The sequence below is a fragment of the Myxocyprinus asiaticus genome, chromosome 9, assembly GCF_019703515.2.
Source record: "Myxocyprinus asiaticus isolate MX2 ecotype Aquarium Trade chromosome 9, UBuf_Myxa_2, whole genome shotgun sequence".
NCBI lineage: Eukaryota > Metazoa > Chordata > Actinopteri > Cypriniformes > Catostomidae > Myxocyprinus > Myxocyprinus asiaticus.
This window is the reverse complement of record NC_059352.1, coordinates 4,243,809-4,266,151: the sequence shown is the minus strand read 5'-3', so window position 1 is coordinate 4,266,151 and position 22,343 is coordinate 4,243,809. Positions and strand designations below refer to the sequence as shown.

Below are 22,343 nucleotides of genomic sequence, written 5' to 3'. Positions count from 1 at the left end.
ATAGTTATGTATTCTTTTAAAATCCAGACACTTATTAAACATGTCTGCTACCCTTATTAAAAGCGATGACACTTTTATGATAAAGAGACTTTATCTAGTGTTATTATGTTTTGTCTCTTTCTGAGAGCAGAAGAACTTGGCTCAGGTGATGATTTTACCTGATGGGCGTGAATCAGGGCGGGTTCATGTGGATCTACTTGTGAGTCAAACCCTTCATTAAACACACACCAGCTTGACGGAGCTGATAGTTGGAACTTTACGAATTGGACCTCGCCTGTCTCTGGAACGGAGACGAAAGCCCTTTTGTCCAGCAGAATGAAGCCCGAACCTTTCAAATCGGCGCTGTCGTTAGATGACGCGGAGGACACGTCGCTCGCGCTGCCGTCGGATCGCGAGCTCAGATCTGCGCAACAGAGAGTTCTGGAGCAGGTTTACACCATCAAGAGAAGCAAATCCAAATACAGAAGCAAAAGTGTGTCTGGATTGGCTTTACCTAACAGTGAGTTAATTTAACAGTTATATTTGGAAACAGAGGTATTTTACTCGGCATATTGTTCGATGGTAGGCTATATATTTAATGGTAAAATCGTGGTACTTTCTAAAAATGTCACTTACAAAAAAAAAAAAAGTTTTTTTTTTTTTTTTTTTTTTTTTTTTGCACATGGTAAAATCACGGTTTTGGACATGTACCATGGTAATATCATGTGTTTTTTTATTTTTTATTTTGGCCATTTAACATGATAATATCATGGTTTTGTTTGTGTACTATGTTTTTTTATTTTTATTTTTTCACATGTGCCATGATAATATTATATTTCTGGCCATTTGGGGAAATTAAAAAGATTTGCATTAAATATTTTTCTTTCTTTAGTCAAGTACCAATGGTAATACCAAGTTTTCCTTTTTTTGAACATGTACAGTGGTAATATCTTGTTTTATTTTTTCTGTAATAATATCATGTTTTTTTTTTTTTTTTTTTTTTTTTTGGCCATTTTACATGATAATATCATGTAAAACGTACTATGTTTTTGTTTACGTACTGTGGTTTTATATTTTATTTTTATTTATTTATTTATATATTTGTACATGTACCATGATGATATTATATTTCTGGCCATTTTGAAAAATTAATAAGATTTGCATCAAAAGTTTTAGGATGATTTTCAAGCCAGTGAAAGTCGTATCTGTTTATTATAGCCATTTTTCTTAAATGTGCCTTGTCTGGGTGCTGTTGTACTTGATGGTCACTCACTCTGCATTGCCTCTAGGTAAACAATGCCTCAGAATTTGCTTACTGGTTCTACATTTGTGTACAAGAGTTTCAGATCATGTCTCTTGATGTTGTCCCCGGAGATCAGAAACGGAAACCGAAAATATTAAAACTTTTAACCATTAAAACACCAAATAATTCAAATCAACTATTAATATAAAGTGTATTATTAATGGTAAAACTGCTCAATTTAGCTTAACTAAAAAAATAAATGATTTATATGTACAAATATATCTAGATATTAATGAGATCTATATACTGTACATCTATTATCTATAAATTGTCTATAGACAATACAACACTGTAAATAAATTAACATATGCTATTGTTAAAAATGACTTTAGTTGGTTTGACCTGATGCTGTCAGGTTATTCAGTCACTATTTTTGACTTAAATCAGTTAGTATGCTACATATGATGTAAATAAGAAACTTTGTAAAACCTTTCCACACCTTACTATAATTTACGTATAGCATTTATAGGGATTCATTAGGAATTAGAATACACTACACATTTAAAGAAAAGGATTTTTGCTGCTTGTTCAATTTACTTAATTAAAATAAACTAAAGCAGCACAATTCTAGAACATTTTGTCATAACTTGATTTCTATCCATTTAAAGTTTTAAAATGGAAGTTTACTTAATCCATTTGAGTTGGGACTACATAAATACTTTTTGTTGTGTTACTGTAGCATTGATGAAACCAGGCAGGGGATTTCCATTTCCCATCATGCGTTGTATGGGACTCGATAGGCAGAGTAAATGTTAAAATTGTGTTAGTTTATGTTTTATGCAAGCTGAATATAAAGGGGGGATGCTTGTTAGTGTTTAATGTTAGTGTTTTTTTGTCATGTTGAGATTTAGAAGACTTTCTGTTATGTTGGAGTTTTGGGGGTTACTATTATGGTGAAGAGTGAAGCTTGAGCTAACGATGAGGACGGGTAGATGTCACACATGTAATTGATTGCAATTGTTGCGCTAACCATAGCATAGTTACTTAACTACACTCTGTAGTGCTTCCAACCAGCATGTATTTAGCATGCTAACATTCACTTTTACTAGTTAGTACATGAAGAAATAAAAACAATGTATTTGAGTATCACTGACACGTCTGATTTTGTTGGGTTTACCTAAATCAACTAAGTTCTTTTTACTCAAAGTTTTTGTGTTGAGATTACATAGTAATTTTAAGTGAAGAAAACTCAAACACATGGAATCACTTTTCACGACTGAATCAAGTCTAGCCAAAGAGCTGTTGTTTTGAGTGCATACTCTTCATGAGCATTATGGTGCTACTGTACCTTGTAAATGTAAAAACGCGCCGAAAATATGTTCTTTTCTTTAACTGCAGGCCCAGAAAGTGACACTGTGTTTTTTGACTACAAGCTCTCTCCTACTGCGGCTCTCAGTGGACCTTCATTCAAAAGAAGAGACAGAGGAGGAACCATGACAAATGGGGTAAACATCATCAAATGTTTCTTCATCAATCATGTATTTGCTCCAGTATATATTATGCTTTTATTTTAACAGTTTATCACGCATCCCTTTGTAATTTATTAATGCAGAACTAAGCAGTTTAAAGCATTTCAAGTGATGTTTCTCACAGTTGGGTAGGTAAAGCATATTTTTCTTTTTTCAGTTGGTTTAACACTTTGAGTCTTCTGTTCAGATAACAATCGAAATGGTGTGAAGTGTCAAATGGGTTTTAGCTTGCAATAAATAACCACTGTGAAAGTAAATTTTTCTCAAGTTGAAATGCTTTTTTAACATAAAAACAACAGGACCATAGAATAAATGACGCAATTCATCTACGTAAGCTCTCTGGTCGATGGAAGAAAAGGGAAGGCCATAATGTACTAATAATCTACAGTATTCACAGCATGTTCATAAATTCACCGAACACTACAGTATTATGCTTTAGCACTGACACTAAGCTTGTTCACTTTTTTGTTTAACCTTGATGAAACCAAACCGCTCCTCACCTGCACTTTTTATGACTCACCCTATTATTTTATTTCCAAACTTGCCTGACTCTGTTTTTTTGCCAGCACTTCTTCACGTTAGGGTGTATCTAATGACATCTGTGCTGTTAAGTGGCTTGGTTTCAGTGGAGCGTATAATGCTGCATGCATTGTGTCAGAAGACGTTTTACGTCATGTTGTCTTAGCGCTTAAAACCCTCTTTTAACATTATGGACGGGACAAAAGTTTGGACGCATCTACTTATTCTTTATTGTTACTATTTTCCACATTTTAAAATAATAGTAAAGTCATCAAAACTATGTAAAAGCCCAAATGAAAGTATGGATATTATGTAGTGACCAAAAATGATGCTGCATTATGCTGCGTTTTTGTATCAACATGGTTATTATTAGTCAATTGTTCATACAGAGATTCTTAATTTTGAAAATAAGGGCCATTTAGTATACAGTAAGGAGGGACTGAACTACTTCAAATCTAAGTCCATCACTGTTTCTATGTCCAGGCTAAGCAGCGGCAGAGCTTTGTTCGCAAGTACATGAACTCTCGACATGGCAGCATTCATAGGACAACAAGCACCGGCAGCAGGAAAGATCAGTCGTACTACGCTCCTACAAACACCCCCGCCACCCAGCCCAGACCCAACAGTCAACTGTACGGCACCAAAGCCTACTGCAGTGCTCCAGACCTTGGCTTCCAACCCATAACAAATGGCAGCACCACCCATCAACAAGGCCAATCCAACAGACAGACCTTTCACAGGACAGAGAAGATCTTCATTCAGCCTGCACTGAATGGCACTAATCAACCTTTTGGTTATGGCACTAGTGTGAGGATTGCTAACAGTAGTCAGGTGAACAATGTTCCAACCATCAACAGACAACCATCTTCCATCCAGTCTAATGGAGACTCCAAGATGCCAAGACTGGGCAAGACTGGGCAAGCCAATGTGTCTGAGTGAGTAGAACCAACTTACACATTCCCTTTATTGCTAAATGAAGTTCAGGTGCTCTATTGTTTATTTATTATTATTAATAGTAGTAAAAGTAATATTTTTTAATACTAGTGTCAGTGATTAAATATTTTTGTTGAAGTGGTTGTATTTGAATTGTATTTTTTACTTTTACTGTTAGTATTACTGTTTGTGTTAATATTAATACTTTATTTACTGTTAGTATTAGAGATGGTGTTCGTTTTAGTATTTTTCGCACTGCCATCTCCGGTCGCCTTTATTCCTCTCGGGCTTGATCAGCCTGATTAGGGGCCAGGTGTGCAGAATCACGACCCGGCCCCGCCCTCCGCCCTTCCACAGTATTATTTCTTGATTTTAAGTGGGCTTGTTAGTTAGTTGTTAGTTAGTTAGTTATGGAGTTAGTTAGTTAGTTAGTACTAGTATTCATATTAAAGTTGTTGTTAATATTTGTTTTGTTTGTTAGTATTAGTATTAGAGTTGGTGTTATATTACTACTTTTTACTGTTTGTATAAGTTTTAGTTGTTAGAAATAGAGTTGGTGTTAGTATTATTTTTACTGTCAGTTAATTAGTTAGTTAGTAGTTATTACTATTATTAGTATTAGAATTGGTGTTCGTATTTTTTTCTGTTATTAGTTTAGGTTGTGAGTATTAGTATTACAGTTGGTGTTTGTATTATTTATGCTGTTTGTAGGCCTATTAAAGTTAGTCAGTCAGTCAGTCAGTCAGTTAGTTAGTTAGTAGTACAGATGGTGTTAGTACTAGTGTTAGTGTTATTTTTTTACTGGTAGTATTTGTTTTAGTAGTATTACGGTTTGTGTTAGTATTATTTATACCGGTTGTAGGCCAGTTAGTTATTTAGTTAGTTAGTTAGTTAGTATTAAAATTGGTGTTTGTACTAGTGTTAGTACTAGAGTTTTTATTTTTTTTTATTTTTTTTACTGTTAGTTATAGTTTTGCTTGTTAGTGTTAGTATTTTTATACTGGTTGTCATTCAATTAGTGTTAGTTAGTAAGTTAGTTAGTTAGTTAGTACTAGAGTTAATCTTATTTTTTACTGTTAGTATTTGTTTTAGTAGTATTATGGTTTGTGTTAGTATTAATTATACTGGTTGTAGGCCAGTTAGTTAGTTAGTTAGTACTAGAGTTAGTGCTAGAGTTAGTACTAGAGTTAATCTTATTTTTTAAAGTTAGTATTTGTTTTGGTTGTTAGTATTAGTGTTTGTGTTAGTATAATTTATACTGGCTGTAAGCCTATTAGTTAGTTAGATAGTTAGTTAGTATTACAATTGGTGTTTGTACTAGTGTTAGTACTAGAGTTTTTTTACTGTTAGTAATAGTTTGCTTGTTAGTGTTAGTATTTTTATACTGTTTGTCATTCTATTAGTGTTAGTTAGTTAGTAAGTTAGTTAGAAAATTAGTTAGTAAGTTGGTTAGTAAGTTAGTAAGTCATTTATTTATTTAGCTATTTAGTTATTTAGTTAGTAAGTTAGTATTAGAGTTGGTATTAGTACTATTGTTAGTATTACTGTTGGTGTTATTTTTTAATGTAAGTGTTAGTTTTGCTTTAGTATTAAAGTTGGTGTTAGAAGCAGAATTATTTCTTTACTCTTAATATTAGTTTTAATTGTTAGTATTAGTATTTGTTTGTACTGTAAAGATCAGTTGTTAGTACAACTTGTTGCATTAACTGGTATCACTCTCTCTCTCATTTGTCCTCAGGATGAACAAAGAGAAGCTGATGGCTAATTTGACGATGAAGGAGGCAGTGGAGTATCTGTTCAGTTCTGATGAAAAGTATCAGCTGTGTGGCTCTGCCTACATCCAGCACACCACCTTTGCAGATGACAAGGCCAAGCAAGAGGTGTGGATTCGGAACTAAGCCTGAACTGTCAGTTACAAAGTACTATAAAGTTCTATGGTGTGACTACGTTTAGTTTTTTTAAATATGCACCATGGTAATACCATGGTATTCTTTGGAATGCCATGAAAATACTGTGAAATTTGAATGGTAATCAATGAGAACTATCAAAGTAGGTGATGGTAATCTATACCATGGTTCTAAAATTCATGTACCATGATATTTACCTGGTACTCCAAGGTACTTTATACAATGCCATCGTACCACCATAGCACATGTCCACATAATAGCATGTTATCTCTGTCTGGTGCCACAGGTGCTGACCCTGAAGGGCATTCCTCAGCTGGTTAACCTGTTGAACAGCCCCAGTCCTCAGATCCAGGAGGCAGTGGCTGCTGCCCTGCGTAACGTGGTGTTCAAAAACCAACCTAATAAAGAGGAAGTTCAGCGCTGCAGAGGAATCACACAGGCTGTGCAGCTGCTCGGATACACCAATTCTGAGATGCAGAAACACTTGACAGGTGACCTTACATCCCAGTTTGCATCATATACATCTCACTCACATGCACTGAGTATGTCAACGGCAGTTTGAGCCCATGTAGTGATGTGTCTGCTCCATGGTTTGAGTTTTTTGGCACATCTTGTTTTCTAGTAAAAATATCTAAACATCTTTTAAACAAATATACTTCAGAAGCGATACTGGGTAATATCATTAGACTTGTTTTAAAAGAATATGCATTACATTTATTTTTCTTACCCTACTGGTAAATTGTTTTTTTTTTTTTTTTTAATTGTTTTACACATAAAACTCACTAAATAAAACACTTTGCCAATGGGGTAAGAAAAATAAATGGTAAATATTCTTTGAAAGCAAGTCTTAATATCTTAAGCAGTTCTGATTCTCAAGTAAATGTATCGTGTTTTATGGATGTTTAGATATTTTTACTGGAAAACAACACAAACATTCTAATTTAAGAGTATTATTTTTTGCAGTGCCAACACTTTCATGCCAAAGTGTTGATCTTTGTTTATATATACAGGTGCATCTCAATAAATTAGAATGTCGTGGAAAAGTTCATTTATTTCAGTAATTCAACTCAAATTGTGAAATTTGTGTATTAAATAAATTCAATGCACACAGACTGAAGTAGTTTAAGTCTTTGGTTCTTTTAATTGTGATGATTTTGGCTCACATTTAACAAAAACCCACCAATTCACTATCTTAAAAAATTAGAATATGGTGACATGCCAATCAGCTAATCAACTCAAAACACCTGCAAAGGTTTCCTGAGCCTTCAAAATGGTCTCTCAGTTTGGTTCACTAGGCTACACAATCATGGGGAAGACTGCTGATCTGACAGTTGTCCAGAAGACAATCATTGACACCCTTCACAAGGAGGGTAAGCCACAAACATTCATTGCCAAAGAAGCTGGCTGTTCACAGAGTGCTGTATCCAAGCATGTTAACAGAAAGTTGAGTGGAAGGAAAAAGTGTTGAAGAAAAAGATACACAACCAACCGAGAGAACCGCAGCCTTATGAGGATTGTCAAGCAAAATCGATTCAAGGAACTTCACAAGAAATGGACTGAGGCTGGGGTCAAGGCATCATGAGCCACCACACACAGATGTGTCAAGGAATTTGGCTACAGTTGTCGTATTCCTCTTGTTAAGCCACTCCTGAACCACAGACAATGTCAGAGGCGTCTTACCTGGGTTAAGGAGAAGAAAAACTGGACTGTTGCCCAGTGTTCCAAAGTCCTCTTCAGATGAGAGCAAGTTTTGTATTTCATTTGGAAACCAAGGTCCTAGAGTCTGGAGGAAGGGTGGAGAAGCTCATAGCCCAAGTTGCTTGAAGTCCAGTGTTAAGTTTCCACAGTCTGTGATGATTTGGGGTGCAATGTCATCTGCTGGTGTTGGTCCATTGTGTTTTTTGAAAACCAAAGTCACTGCACCCATTTACCAAGAAAATTTGGAGCACTTCATGCTTCCTTCTGCTGACCAGCTTTTTAAAGATGCTGATTTCATTTTCCAGCAGGATTTGGCACCTGCCCACACTGCCAAAAGCACCAAAAGTTGGTTAAATGACCATGGTGTTGGTGTGCTTGACTGGCCAGCAAACTCACCAGACCTGAACCTCATAGAGAATCTATGGGGTATTGTCAAGAGGAAAATGAGAAACAAGAGACCAAAAAATGCAGATGAGCTGAAGGCCACTGTCAAAGAAACCTGGGCTTCCATACCACCTCAGCAGTGCCACAAACTGATCACCTCCATGCCACGCCGAATTGAGGCAGTAATTAAAGCAAAAGGAGCCCCTACCAAGTATTGAGTACATATACAGTAAATGAACATACTTTCCAGAAGGCCAACAATTCACTAAAAATGTTTTTTTTTTATTGGTCTTATGATGTATTCTAATTTTTTGAGATAGTGAATTGGTGGGTTTTTGTTAAATGTGAGCCAAAATCGTCACAATTAAAAGAATCAAAGACTTAAAATCTTCAGTCTGTGTGCATTGAATTTATTTAATACACAAGTTTCACAATTTGAGTTGAATTACTGAAATAAATGAACTTTTCCATGACATTCTAATTTATTGAGATGCACCTGTATATATAAAGTCTAAACCTTTAAAAGAAACTAACCGCAGGAATTTATTATTTATTTTGTGTTAGTCTTCCTAATCAGACAGATGAAATCTAAAATGTCATCACAGGTGCTTTGTAACATTCCAAGGGCATGAAAGCACTTTTATTAAACTGAACTATATTGATTCTTCTGTGGTTTTGTTCATTGCCAGGTTTCCTGTGGAATCTGTCATCCGCAGACAGTCTTAAACCTGATCTGCTCCGCACGGCTCTGCCAGCGCTCACCAATAAGGTTATAGAGCCTTTTTCAACCAGTACAGACAACAATGCCAATACAAGCCTGGCACCAGAGGTCTTCTACAATGCCACGGCATGCCTACAGTAAGGAATGGTTACATTATTATAAGTGAATATGATTCTGAGTGACATATTGGTGTTTCTTCAACACCACACAATTTCATGTCGCAGGGGTTAATTCTAAAATTCTTTTTGATATATGAAGGTCATATTAAACTGAATTGGAAGCTTTTTACCAGGCCTTCATCATTTATTTTTGGTACTTTTAAAATGACTTTTATGTACAGATTTTACAGTACATAAACACTGTATACATTGGAACTCCTTTAGAACTGTTTAAAAAGCTTAAAATGTGAATATAATAATAATAACAAAGAATTAGTAGGTGTGTGCAGACCTTTGACAGGAACTGTATGTGAATGAAAACGTGATACATAATTATGCAAAAGTCAGTACTTGCTCCAATAATTACAGTAATGTTATTGCTGGACCCAGAGAGGCCTATTTTACTTATCTCATAATCAGGAAATGAAAGCTGTTCAAATATTTTAGCTAGGAATATATTGACTCACCTAGTGTTTATTTATATTGCATCATAGGACCATAAGTTGGGCAGAGCAGACTCTGGAAATGTGCCATTAAAGGGATAGTTCACCCAAAAAGGAAAATTCTGTCATTTACTCACCCTCATGTTGTTCCAAACTCATATGACTTTCTTCCTTCCGTGGAACACAAAAGGAGATGTTAGACAGAATGTTAAGCCATTCTACTTCCATGAGACTGAGCTGTTGAATTAGCCACGCCCCCTCTTTCCAAAACCCTGAATATACCAAATGAGCTTTATTTTTTTTAATTGTTTTTATTTTTTGGATTTTCTCCCCATTTTGGAAAGCCCAAATCCCAATGTGCTCTAAGTCCTCATGGTGGTGTAGTGACTCGCCTCAGGGTGGTGGAGGATGAATCTCAGTTGTCTCTGTGTCTGAGACCGTCAACCCACACATCTTATCATGTGGCTTGTTGAGCGCATTACCGCGGAGACCTAGCGTGTCTGGAGGCTTCACGCTATTCTCCGTGGCATCCACGCACAACTCACCACGCGCCCCACCGAGAGCGAACCACATTATGGCGACCACGAGGAGGTTAACCCAACGTGACTCTACCCACCCTAGCAACTGGGCCAATTGGTTTCTCAGGAAGCCTGACTTGAGTCACTCAGCACGCCCTGGATTCGAACTTGCGACTCCAGGTGTGGTAGTCAGTGTTTTTACTTGCTGAGCTACCTAGGCCCCCTCCTAATGAGCTTTATTGAGACTGACATCGTGCAGAAACGGTTGTTAAAAACAACAACAGCAAAATAGCGCCCTCAACTGACAACTGTTATGAACAACATGGAATAAAAATGGCAGTAAGCCTCAATAATTTGCTGAAACTACAACACTATGAGAACGTGCAAAATGATTGACAGGTCGAAAGCGTCAGAGACCGCGGCACGTGGACACATACATTTACAGAGTCTAGAGCTGTCACAGTGACCAGTGAGATATCTCACGACACTTATTTCATTAATATCTTTAAGGGAGTGGGAATGTTTTTGCGTCTTTTCCCTGAAAAAAATCACTTGCAGCGCCTTTAATCTCAGTCAGTGTTTGTTTGTCAGGCTTTGATGAATTCTGAGATAAAGTCAAAGCCAAAAACTGATATGATTTGATCGTCTGTCTGTTGTTTTCTCTTGCTTGACGACAGAAACCTGAGCTCATCCAAACTTGCGAACCGGCAAGCCATGCGCAACTGTAAAGGTCTTATCGACTCACTCATGGGTTACATGAACAACTGTGTTGATGCAGGGGCTCCATATAACCAGGTATACTTGGTGTTTACATCCAACACCGTAATAATGATTCAAACGTTGCGTGATGTACAGTAAGTTCAGACTAAATGTGAAGCCATTCTTCAAATCCTAACAAAATGTTTTCTGTTCATTTAAGTTTGGGTGAAGAATGTTGGCATGGCATTTATGATTTAATGTTGTCTTTTTCATGTTATTATTTAGTGATGCTCAAATGTTGAAACTCCCTCAAGGAAAGTATGAGCACTAGGCGTTTCCATCCGAAAAAGCTCTATTGATGTGGCAAAAAAATTAATAAAAAATGCATTACTCATTCTCAGTTAACGACCAGATTTTATCGAGCATGTTTAAACATTTACAGAACTGTCTGTTTAAGTGGATTTAGCAATAACTAGAGCCTCTTAATTTCTTTAAAAATTGTGATTGTCACTTGGCATAACTTTCAAGCCAGACAAAATTGCACATACTTTTGGCTAAATCCGGCTGCAGATATAACTTGGATATTTGGTTAGTTCACAAATAACATCAATGAACTTGTTTTGTTTGATATAATGACTTTAGGTTAATATATATATATATATATGCACACTTTGGGGTTTAACAGTCTGAGACCACTAGTAAAACAATTTTTTCTTCATAATGTTTCTTTGCTTTATTATTATTATTATTATTACTATTATTAGTTTTTCCAAAATCCTAAAACTGTCTATTTATTTCCAAGTTTAATTTAGATGTTTGAATGCCAGTTTTTCCATGTGGTCTCAGACATTTTGGACCCTATGCGTATATCTGTAAATGAAAGTTTTTTTTGTTGTTGTTTTGTTTTGTTATATGCTATTACTGTTCAGCATTTCTTTGAAGTTGTTAACCATTTTTTCACCTTTTTATTTTTTTATTTTTTATTTTTTTAGCTTTTTAAGGGCATATTCTGGGTTCAATACAAGTTATGCTCAGTCGACAGCATTTGTGGCATAATGTTGATTACCACAAAATTAATTTCGACTTTTCCCTCCTTTTCTTAAAAACAAAGTAAAAATGGAGGTTACAGTGAGGCACTTACAGTTGAAGTGAATGGGGCCAATTTTTGGAGGGTTTAAACAGAAATGTGAAGCTTAGAATTTTATAAAAGTATTTACATTAATTCTTCTTTTAAAACTCATGTGATATTTGAGCGGTAATGTTGTTTAAAGCATAGTTCTTTACTGTTGTTTTAGTGTCTGTGGTGTGTAAAATTGGCTATAACTTTACACAGAATAGGTTAGTAAGTGATTTTATCACACTAAAATCCTGTTAACACTTGTATTGTTTATGTCTTGTGGTTATACTTTTGAAACTGTGAGTATTTTAATGTTTACGAATTGACCCCCATTCACTTCCATTGTAAGTGCCTCAATGGAACCCAGATTTTTGCTTTTTTTTAAAGAAAATCGGAATGAATTTTTATGGTAATCAACATTATGTTACAAATGCTGTGGATTGAGCTTAACTTGTATTGAACAATAGTTTGCTTAATTATTCCATTTTGTCTTTTAATTATGATGAGGTTATAAAAACATTGTGCCTAATAATTAAACAGTAATTAGAAAAATGTTGTTTAAAGTAGTTCTAGATGCCGTAAAACTTGTGATACTGCAGACTCATGTCAACAAAACATGAATCTGTTTTTAATGATTACATTTCTAAATTATTCTGCTTTTTTGGTTCTCAGTCTTTGGAGAACTGTGTGTGCATTCTTCACAACCTCACCTACCAGCTGGAGTCAGAGATGCCCACTCTCTTCACTAAAATCAATGCCCTCAGCAGTTACGCCCGCAAACGTTCCACTCCGTCAGACGCTGGACCGATCGGCTGCTTCAGCTCTCAGAGCCAAAAGATTCAACAGGAGGTTTGCCAACAGCTGCACTGCACCTGCATTATAATGCTTACTTTTACTATTCTCAAACTATTTTACTATCATTAAGCTTATGCCACTAAGCCACTATATATATATATATATATATATATATATATATATATATATATATATATATTATTATTATTGTACTGTATGATTTACATGTACCAGGTACTTTGAAGAATACCATGGTAAAGTGTCCTCAAGTCACTGATATTCTGGTTTCTGGTAAGTCTGTGGGTGTTTTTCCACCCATTTTATCGTCTGGAAAAAAAACCGTCTGATTGGTTAAAAACAGCACACCTCTCCTCAACAAGCCACATGATTTAAGGTATCAGTCATGTCTGTAGCACAAACGGTGCAGGACGACTTGCACACTGAACCTTTAATACTCGGTTTAAGGGTTCAAACCACTTACCATAACTACAAGTAATAGTAATAGTCATGCTAGACTTAGGAAAACCCCACTGATAATGACTGTAGCCATTAGTTTTCTCTGGAGGAAGAAAGAACATGAAGATGAGCTGAGAGAAGAACAGTTGAAATGAGACTCCAGGCGAACACTCCCTGTTTTTTTTGAACAGTGAGACCATGGGGAACTTTTAGATTTTCAAGCTAGTGTGATGGCAACAAACACACACACACACTGACTGTGACGTGTGCTGGAATCATGTTACTGTCTGTTGTAACTGATGCAGGTTGAATTCTTAAAGGTGTACTCAGTAATTTGTTGTTAAAGGTTCACTGGCTGATACTTGTCTTGGACTTTATTTGAACACTTAAATGTATTAAATGTAACTTACATTTATTCACGTTTTATTAATTTAAATTTGATAAAGATTACCTAATTCAATTTTATGGAAATTTGTCCTGAAATTGAAATGTGAAAATCGTATATAAAAATAAGCTAAAAGGTTTTTAAAAATTTTTTTTGAGTGAGAACACCAAAAAGCATAATTGACATTAACATCGTACATGTCCAAAAAGCACGGTATTTCCATCGTACATGTCCAAAAAGAACAGTATTTCCATCGTACATGTCCAAAAAGCACGGTATTTCCATCGTACATGTCCAAAAAGAACGGTATTTCCATCGTACTTGTCCAAAAAGAACGGTATTTCCATCGTACTTGTCCAAAAAGAACAATATTTCCATCGTACATGTCCAAAAAGCACGGTATTTCCATCGTACATGTCCAAAAAGAACGGTATTTCCATCGTGCATGTTCAAAAAGCATGGTATTTCCATCGTACATGTCCAAAAAGAACGGTATTTCCATCGTGCATGTCCAAAAAGAACGATATTTCCATCGTACTTGTCCAAAAAGCATGGTATTTCCATTGTACATGTCCAAAAAGAACGGTATTTCCATTGTACATGTCCAAAAAGAACGGTATTTCCATCGTACTTGTCCAAAAAGAACGGTATTTCCATCGTACTTGTCCAAAAAGAACGATATTTCCATCGTACATGTCCAAAAAGCATGGTATTTCCATCGTACATGTCCAAAAAGAACGGTATTTCCATCGTACATGTCCAAAAAGAACGGTATTTCCATCGTACATGTCCAAAAAGCATGGTATTTCCATCGTGCATGTCCAAAAAGCATAGTATTTCCATCGTGCATGTCCAAAAAGAACGATATTTCCATCGTACTTGTCCAAAAAGCATGGTATTTCCATCGTACATGTCCAAAAAGAACGGTATTTCCATCGTGCATGTCCAAAAAGAACGATATTTCCATCGTACTTGTCCAAAAAGCATGGTATTTCCATCGTACATGTCCAAAAAGAACGGTATTTCCATCGTACATGTCCAAAAAGAATGATATTTCCACGTACATGTCCAAAAAGAATGGTATTTCCATCGTGCATGTCCAAAAAGAACAATATTTCCATCGTACATGTCCAAAAAGCATGGTATTTCCATCGTACATTTCCAAAAAGCATGGTATTTCCATCGTACATGTCCAAAAAGCATGGTATTTCCATCGTACATTTCCAAAAAGAACGGTATTTCCATCGTACATTTCCGAAAAGCATGGTATTTCCATCGTACATGTCCAAAAAGAACGGTATTTCCATCATGCATGTCCAAAAAGCATGATATTATTGTCATATATGTCTACAAAATATGGTATTTTCATTGTAAATGTCCAAAAACATAATATTACCATAGAAACGTGAAAAAAAACCACATCATGTCCACAAAACACGGTATTACCATGGTACATGTCCAAAAAGCATAATATTATTGTCATGCATGTCCAGAATCATGACATTACTGTCGTACATGTCCAAAAAAACATATTATCATCATATATGGCAGAAAAAAAATGGTATTACCGTCGTACATGTCCAAAACCATGGAATTATTGCCATACATGTAAAAAAAAAACACGATATTATAATTGTAAATGTTAAACAAACATGATATTACCATAGAAACATGTAAAAAAAAAACAAAAACATGGTATTATCATCATGCATGTCCAAAAAACACGGTGTTTCTATCACACATGTAAAAAAACATGGTATTATTGTCATGCATGTCTAAAAAACATGGCATTTCCATCATACATGTACAAAAAACATGCCATTTCAATTATACATGTAAAAAAACATGGTATTATTATCATGCATGTCCAAAAAAACATGGTATTATTATCATGCATGTCCAAAAAAACATGGTATTATTGTCATGCATGTCCAAAAAAACATGGTATTATTGTCATGCATGTCCAAAAAACATGGTATTAGTGTCATGCATGTCCAAAAAAACATGGTATTATTGTCATGCATGTCCAAAAAAACATGGTATTAGTGTCATGCATGTCCAAAAAAACGTGGTATTATTGTCATGCATGTCCAAAAAAACGTGGTATTATTGTCATGCATGTCCAAAAAAACGTGGTATTATTGTCATGCATGTCCAAAAAAACATGGTATTATTGTCATGCATGTCCAAAAAATGTGGTATTATCATCGCACATTTAAAAAAAAACTTTATTATTGTCATGTATGTATGTCCTAAAAACATGCCATTATCATCGTACATGTCCAAAAGACAGTATTATTGTCATGCATGTCCAAAAAACATGGTATTACCATCGTACATGTCCAATAACATGGTATTACTTCAGTACCAAATTCATGCAAATTTTTTGTATGTTTTAGTAAGTGTTGTCATTCATGGGTGTGTTATGTTTGTGTATGTTTTACAGAGTGGTTTTGATTATCCCGTGATAGAGGAGAATAACCCTAAAGGTGCTGGCTGGCTCTTCCATTCTAAAGCTCTGCAGATGTACCTGAATCTGTTGAGCTCTGGTGAGAGAGACGCCACGCTTGAGGCCAGCTGTGGAGCGCTGCAGAACCTCACAGCCAGTGATGGCATAGTAAGACAACAAAACCTCCACTGGTTTTTAGCATGCACTAGTTAATGGGCTGGATTTAGTGTGGTGGCTGAATACTATGTTTAATACTTGTAGGTAGTATGCAATAACGTGACCATTAACTGTTCTTCAACATCAAGATTTTAAGTTCAAATTTATATACGTACACTATTGGTCAAAAGTTTTGAAACACTTACTCATTCTTTATTATAATTTTTTTTTTTTTTTTTTTTCACATTTTAGAATAATAATAAAGTCATCAAAACTATGGAATATCATAAATGGAACTATGTTTTGAATGGAATTAAATGGAATTAAGTTGCGACTAAAATTCCAAAATAAATCAGAACTGTGTTATATTTGAGCATCTTCAAAGTGGTCACACTTTGCCTAGAATGTGCAGACATGTACTCTTGACATTTTCTCAACCAACTTCTTGAGGTATCACCCTGGGATGATTTTTAAACAGTATTGAAGGAGTTCCCATCTATGTTGGGCACTTATTGGCTGCTTTTCTTTATTATTTGGTCCAAGTCATCAATTTCAAAAACGTTTTTTTTTTTTTTTATAACATGTTGAGTTTTATAATGAAATAAATTAATATGGTGGCACAATTATATTTTTGTCTACAAAACTAATTTCAAACATTTAAGCATACGCCTTCAGATCAAAAGATTTTTACGATCATGAGAAACATTTCAGTCAAGTGTTTCAAAACGTTTGACCGGTAGTGTGTGTGTGTAAAAGGGAAAGTGTATATTTTTAATCACCTCAATGAATATGAAGTCATAAAAATGTAATGCATAATAATTATACAAGAATTAGATAATTATGCTTAAAATAGATTTAGCCCTTATGTGAAAAAATATACAGTACCTTTTTAAATATTGAATATTATATTAAATAATATTACATGTTTATATTTAATATTTAATATATTATATATATATACTGTGTGTATATACCTTTGTGTGTGTGTGTATATATATATATATATATATATAAATAGTACATCTATATGGTATATTTTTATTTCGATATTTTAAAGCATTATAAAATCACGTTTGTCATGAAAAAATGGTTGTGTTTTGTATCCTTTTTTAGGTATCAAATGTTCTGAGTCATACAATTGTACAGAAGCTGAACGGTCTGAAGTACATCAGTCCATTGCTGCAGTCATCCAATCCCACTCTACAGAAAAGCGCAATCGCTCTGCTCGGGAACCTGTCCAGATCTGCACGTACAAATAAAAACATGGGTATGATTTCATCCATCATCATTCCAATAAATTGTGCTATTGTTGCTTAAGATGTTACTTCATGGTTGTAGGTCTGTGAGGTGGTACTGTATGTTTTGTTAGTTATTTGTACAGTACAGCATGTACAGTATTTGGACACAGGAATAGTTCACCCGAAAATGCATTTACGGAAAATGATGACTGAATTTTCATTGTTTGTACATTTGAACTTGTAATACGGCATTTGTTTTTGTCTCTAAGTGTGATTGATGTGTTGAGATTTGCTCAATTAAATTACGTATTGTGTAATCTAGTGATATTGCTCTAGATTCTTTTGATCATTGTGGTTAATATATTTGGCATAATATTTTTTTAATAAAGTTATGTAGTTGTGTTTGGATTGTGTTTTGACAAGAATATGACCTTCTCACATTTTGACAGTATATATACATATATTAATGATGTTTGTGTATTTGTTAATAATCAAACTAGATGTTTTGTGAAGTGTCTAGTCCTGGGATTGTTCTGATGAACTTTTTTGTTTTGTCATAAAGCCCGTCAGACTTTACCGCAGCTGGTCGGCTTCCTGAACTCAGGGCTCACAAAGGGCGATTCCTCGCCCGAATACGATGGCACCATCGCAACCGCAATTCACAGCACACATGCCCTGCTGAAGAGCGATCCTGAGATGGGCAAGACTTTTCTAAACAACAGCTTGATCAACTCACTCAACGACATGAGTCTCAATCAGTGAGTCTTAATGACAATTTGTGTTTATTTCTGTTAATAAGCAAAAGTTTAATAAAAGATAAGTGTCATATGAGCTACTTTAAATATAAAACATTACATATACAGTAGGAAATATTATGTACATAAATAATGGATAATATTATACTATGTAAAATATTTTTTTTTCAGTAACAAATGTTTGTTATTTATTGTAATGCATTAGGAGCCTGCCAAAGGCCAGCACTGCCGCCGGAGTTCTCCTTCACAATCTGTGGTCGGAAAAGAACATTCAGAGTTATCTTAAAAAGGTAATATTACGATCATAAATATATGTGTATATATTACACAATACTTAATTTAATTAATACAAAATTTTAATGTAAATAAAGAAAACTCTGTAACACTTTACAACAAGGTTCTATTCGTTGACATTAGTTAATGCATTAGGAATCATGAACTAACAATGTACAATATTGTTTGCAGTATTGATTCATCTTGTTATTTTCTAAATATGCTATTATTCATTGTTAGCTCATGTTAGTTCATTATGCATGAACAAATGTTAATGTGTACTACTTAAAATGTTAAAAATGTATTTGTATATGAAGAAATTAACATTGACCAAGATTAGTAATTGCTGAAAATGTATTATTTCTTTTTACTATTTCTAAAAGTAGTCATTTCTAAATATGCTATTGTTCATTTAGTTCATTTTAGTTCATTGTACATTAACTATTGTCAATGTGCACAAGTTGTAATGTTAAAAATGTATTAGTATATGTAGAAATTAACATTAACTATGGTTATAAATTCTTTAAAAGTAGCCATTTCTAAATATTCAATTGTTCATCGTTAATTTGAGTTCTTTATGCATTAACTAATGTAATATATTACCTTTAATGTAATTTTTTGAATATATAGAAATTAACTTTAATCAAGATTAATACGTGTGGGGGCCTGGGTATCTCAGCGAGTATTGACGCTGACTACCACCCCTGGAGTCGCTAGTTTGAATCCAGGGCGTGCTGTGTGACTCCAGCCAGGTCTCTTAAGAAACCAAATTGGCCCGGTTGCTAGGGAGGGTAGAGTCACACGGGGTAACCTCCTCGTGGTCGCTATAATGTGGTTCTCGCTCTCGGTGGGGTGCGTGGTGAGTTGTGCGTGGATGCCGCGGAGAATAGCGTGGGCCTCCACACGCATGACGTCTCTGTGGTAACACGCTCAACAAGCCACGTGATAAGATGTTTGGATTGACGGTCTCAGACGCGGAGGCAACTGAGATTTGTCCTCCGCCACCCGGACTGAGGTGAGTCACTACACCACCATGAGGACTTAGAGCGCACTGGGCATTCCAAATTGGGGAGAAAAGGGGAGAAAAATGTAATAATTGATGTAATAATTGACGACGGACCGTTGAATTATTGAAAAATAATGCACACCCCGAAGTGGTAGTGCAGCCATGACGCAGAATGGAGTGGCCACTGTCTTTGTTTTGTATGATTATTTTGCTGTGGTTGTCTGTACGGCTCTATGAAATGACTGAAAAAATTTACCAAAGTGATATGGAACTGTTGTGCGGTCAAAACCTGGAACTACTTCATAGCTGTGCGTTTACTGAAAAATAATTGCACAACTTAGAATCTGTCAACCAATCAGAATCAAGCATTCAACAAACCTGTGGTATAATTCTAAATGTACTGTTGTTCATTGTTAGTTCATTATGCATGATCTTATTTTAATGTATACAATTTTGAATGTTAAAAACGTATTAGTATATGTAGAAACGAACAGTAACTTAGATTAATAAGACTGTTAGATTGTTCATTGTTAGTTTATTATACTTAGTTCATTAACTAATGTTAACGAATGGTATTGTAAAGTGTTACCTTTTAATGTAAAAATGTATTAGTATAAGTACAAATTAACATGAACTAAGATAAATAACTGCTGTGAAAGTCTTAAGTTTAGTCATTTTTTAAAAGTAGTCATTTGTAAATATTTTAGTTAATTATGCAGTAACTAATGTAATATATACAACTTTTAATGTAAAAAATGTATTAGTATATAGAAATTAACTTTAATCAAGATTAATAAGTGTTAAGTAATTTTAGTAATTTTTATACCATTGTCCAAGATTAATAAGTCCAGTTAAAGTATTATTCATTGTTAGTTTACGTTAATTGATGTAGTTAACTAATACAACCTTATTGTAAAGTTTTGCTGAAAAAAGTTAATAAATAAATAATTTTTTTCAATAGTTCTTTGAAGCACTTCAAAGATCTTTTTATAAAGAACAATTTTTGGCTTATTGATTAGCATATTGGTTTCTGTAAAAGCTTTTCCAATGGCTTTAGGCTGTAAAAGCCTTTATTTGAACCTTTAATTTGGGAGCTGTTCAATAAGAAATAGAGTTTTCCTTCCAAAACAGCTGTTACATTCTATACAGGCTATGTATGTCTGTGAAGTCATGTAAACATAGGTCGTCTTAACACATACCGGTGGCTGGTTGTGATGGAGTTTTGTCTGTGTGTGTGTGTGTGTGTGTGTGTGTGTGTGTGTGTGTGTGTGTGTGTGTTAGAGGTTGGGTGTGGTGAGAATGCTTACAGTTGAAAACCAACCACACCTCACCGCGCCATTTCTGCAGTCGCAGCGGAGAAAGGCAGGGAGATAAGGGTGTTGTCTTTGTGTATGGAATGTGTGTGAATCTGTCTGTGTGTGTGTGTGTGTGTGTGTGTGTGTGTGTGTGTCCAGATGACCCGTGTGAACAGTATAAGTATCAAACCTTACCGGTTTCAGTAAAATGAAACATAATGAGGCATAATGAGATAATGCATTGCAAGCTGTTAAGCTAGTATATGCATTTAAACATATATAGGTAAACATTAGTGTTAATTATATTTAACGCTACTTGGCACTTTCAGTGGATATAAGGTACAAAATAGGGCCTGAAGCTATTTAAAAAATGAAATAATTTTTCAATGTAACAAAATGTTGATAGTCAACTTCAGGAGGTGTTTTATTTCACAGTTATTTTATATGAAGTTTATATGAAGTTTTTCTAAATACAGTCTAAAAGGCTGATTTGTCTGGATTTGTATTTTCTAGCAATAAATAAACAACAGAATATTGATACTATGGTACTTTTTTTGTAAGTGATGACAGTATAAGCTTAAACAGTCAGGTGTAACTGAGACCTTAAAATGTACTAATTATAATAATATGGTTTGTGTGTTTATCTTACAGAAAGGGCTGAATAAGAAGTCTTTTGTGAATGACATAACGTCGGCAGCTTTCAAATCACTTCAGGTTGTTGAGTGAAAGTTGCTAATACCAGAGGGGGAAAAAACTACTCAAACATATTGCATTCTAAATCTATTACATTTTAATTGCAGTGAAGTATTTCAGAATAATGGTAAGACTTACAAATGTTTATTTCTTTTGGGGCAGTGGGCACTTTTTTTAAGAAACAATACACAATAAAATGCATTTAAAAATATCTTTATTTCTATTTCTCAAGACCATAGTATTTTCATTCAGTAAAGCAATTTTTTATACCCCACTCTTTGTAACTCTTAACAAACTGTTCTAAACTGCAGATGATTTTGAAAAGATATTTTAAGTTCAAGGGTATACAGTATATATATCACTAAGGAGTGATTAAAAAGTTTGCTGACTCATTTTTACTCATGTGCTTAAAACAATATAAGGGTGTGGATCAGTTTGTCATGTTTTAGCTCATAATAAAGTTTCAATAAAGTTTTAACAGCAGAAGTCAGTAGTCTTTAGCTTCATTTTAAATTCAGTGTAATTTCTTTGATTTCACATTATGTATTATGATTAATTGTCATTATGTGTAAGTAATTCAATGTTGAAAACAAACAATATAGGCTATTAAATATATGATATGTGTACACATTATGGTACTTTGCATTTAACAGCATGCATAGAAATTACATTAAAAAATCGTCATTAATCTTCAGTAGCATTAGCAAAATGTCTTCAAATTATGAATTAAATGGACAAATTCTATGATTCTGGATTTTGTTTTAATTCTTTGTAGCACTTAAGATAAAAAAAAAAAAAAAAATGTAATATAACTATATTTATACATATTAACTAGACAAATACCATGCTGTAGATAAGGAGTTGTTACCAATCTGCTGTCATTTACCAGCACTGTATTTACTTAAGCTCAACTTCACGGCTTTTTAAAACAGAAATTCTGTTTCTAATTCATTCATTTTTATTGCAAATATTAAAAAAATACATGCATCTACAT

At 34.4% G+C, this 22,343-nt stretch overlaps 1 protein-coding gene across 1 annotated transcript; it reads left to right on the top strand.

Annotated features, from left to right (window-relative positions):
- The first annotated feature begins 213 nt into the window (after positions 1-213).
- LOC127445648 (plakophilin-1-like) lies at positions 214-22,336 on the top strand. The gene is made up of 13 exons (XM_051705862.1): positions 214-499; positions 2,621-2,727; positions 3,754-4,205; positions 5,942-6,083; positions 6,397-6,601; positions 8,882-9,050; positions 10,710-10,827; positions 12,521-12,697; positions 15,931-16,101; positions 17,203-17,356; positions 17,890-18,085; positions 18,288-18,372; positions 21,308-22,336. Exons 1-13 carry the CDS (start codon positions 316-318, stop codon positions 21,380-21,382), a joined length of 2,235 nt encoding a protein of 744 aa, XP_051561822.1. The 5' UTR covers positions 214-315; the 3' UTR covers positions 21,383-22,336.
- The last annotated feature ends 7 nt before the right edge of the window (positions 22,337-22,343 follow it).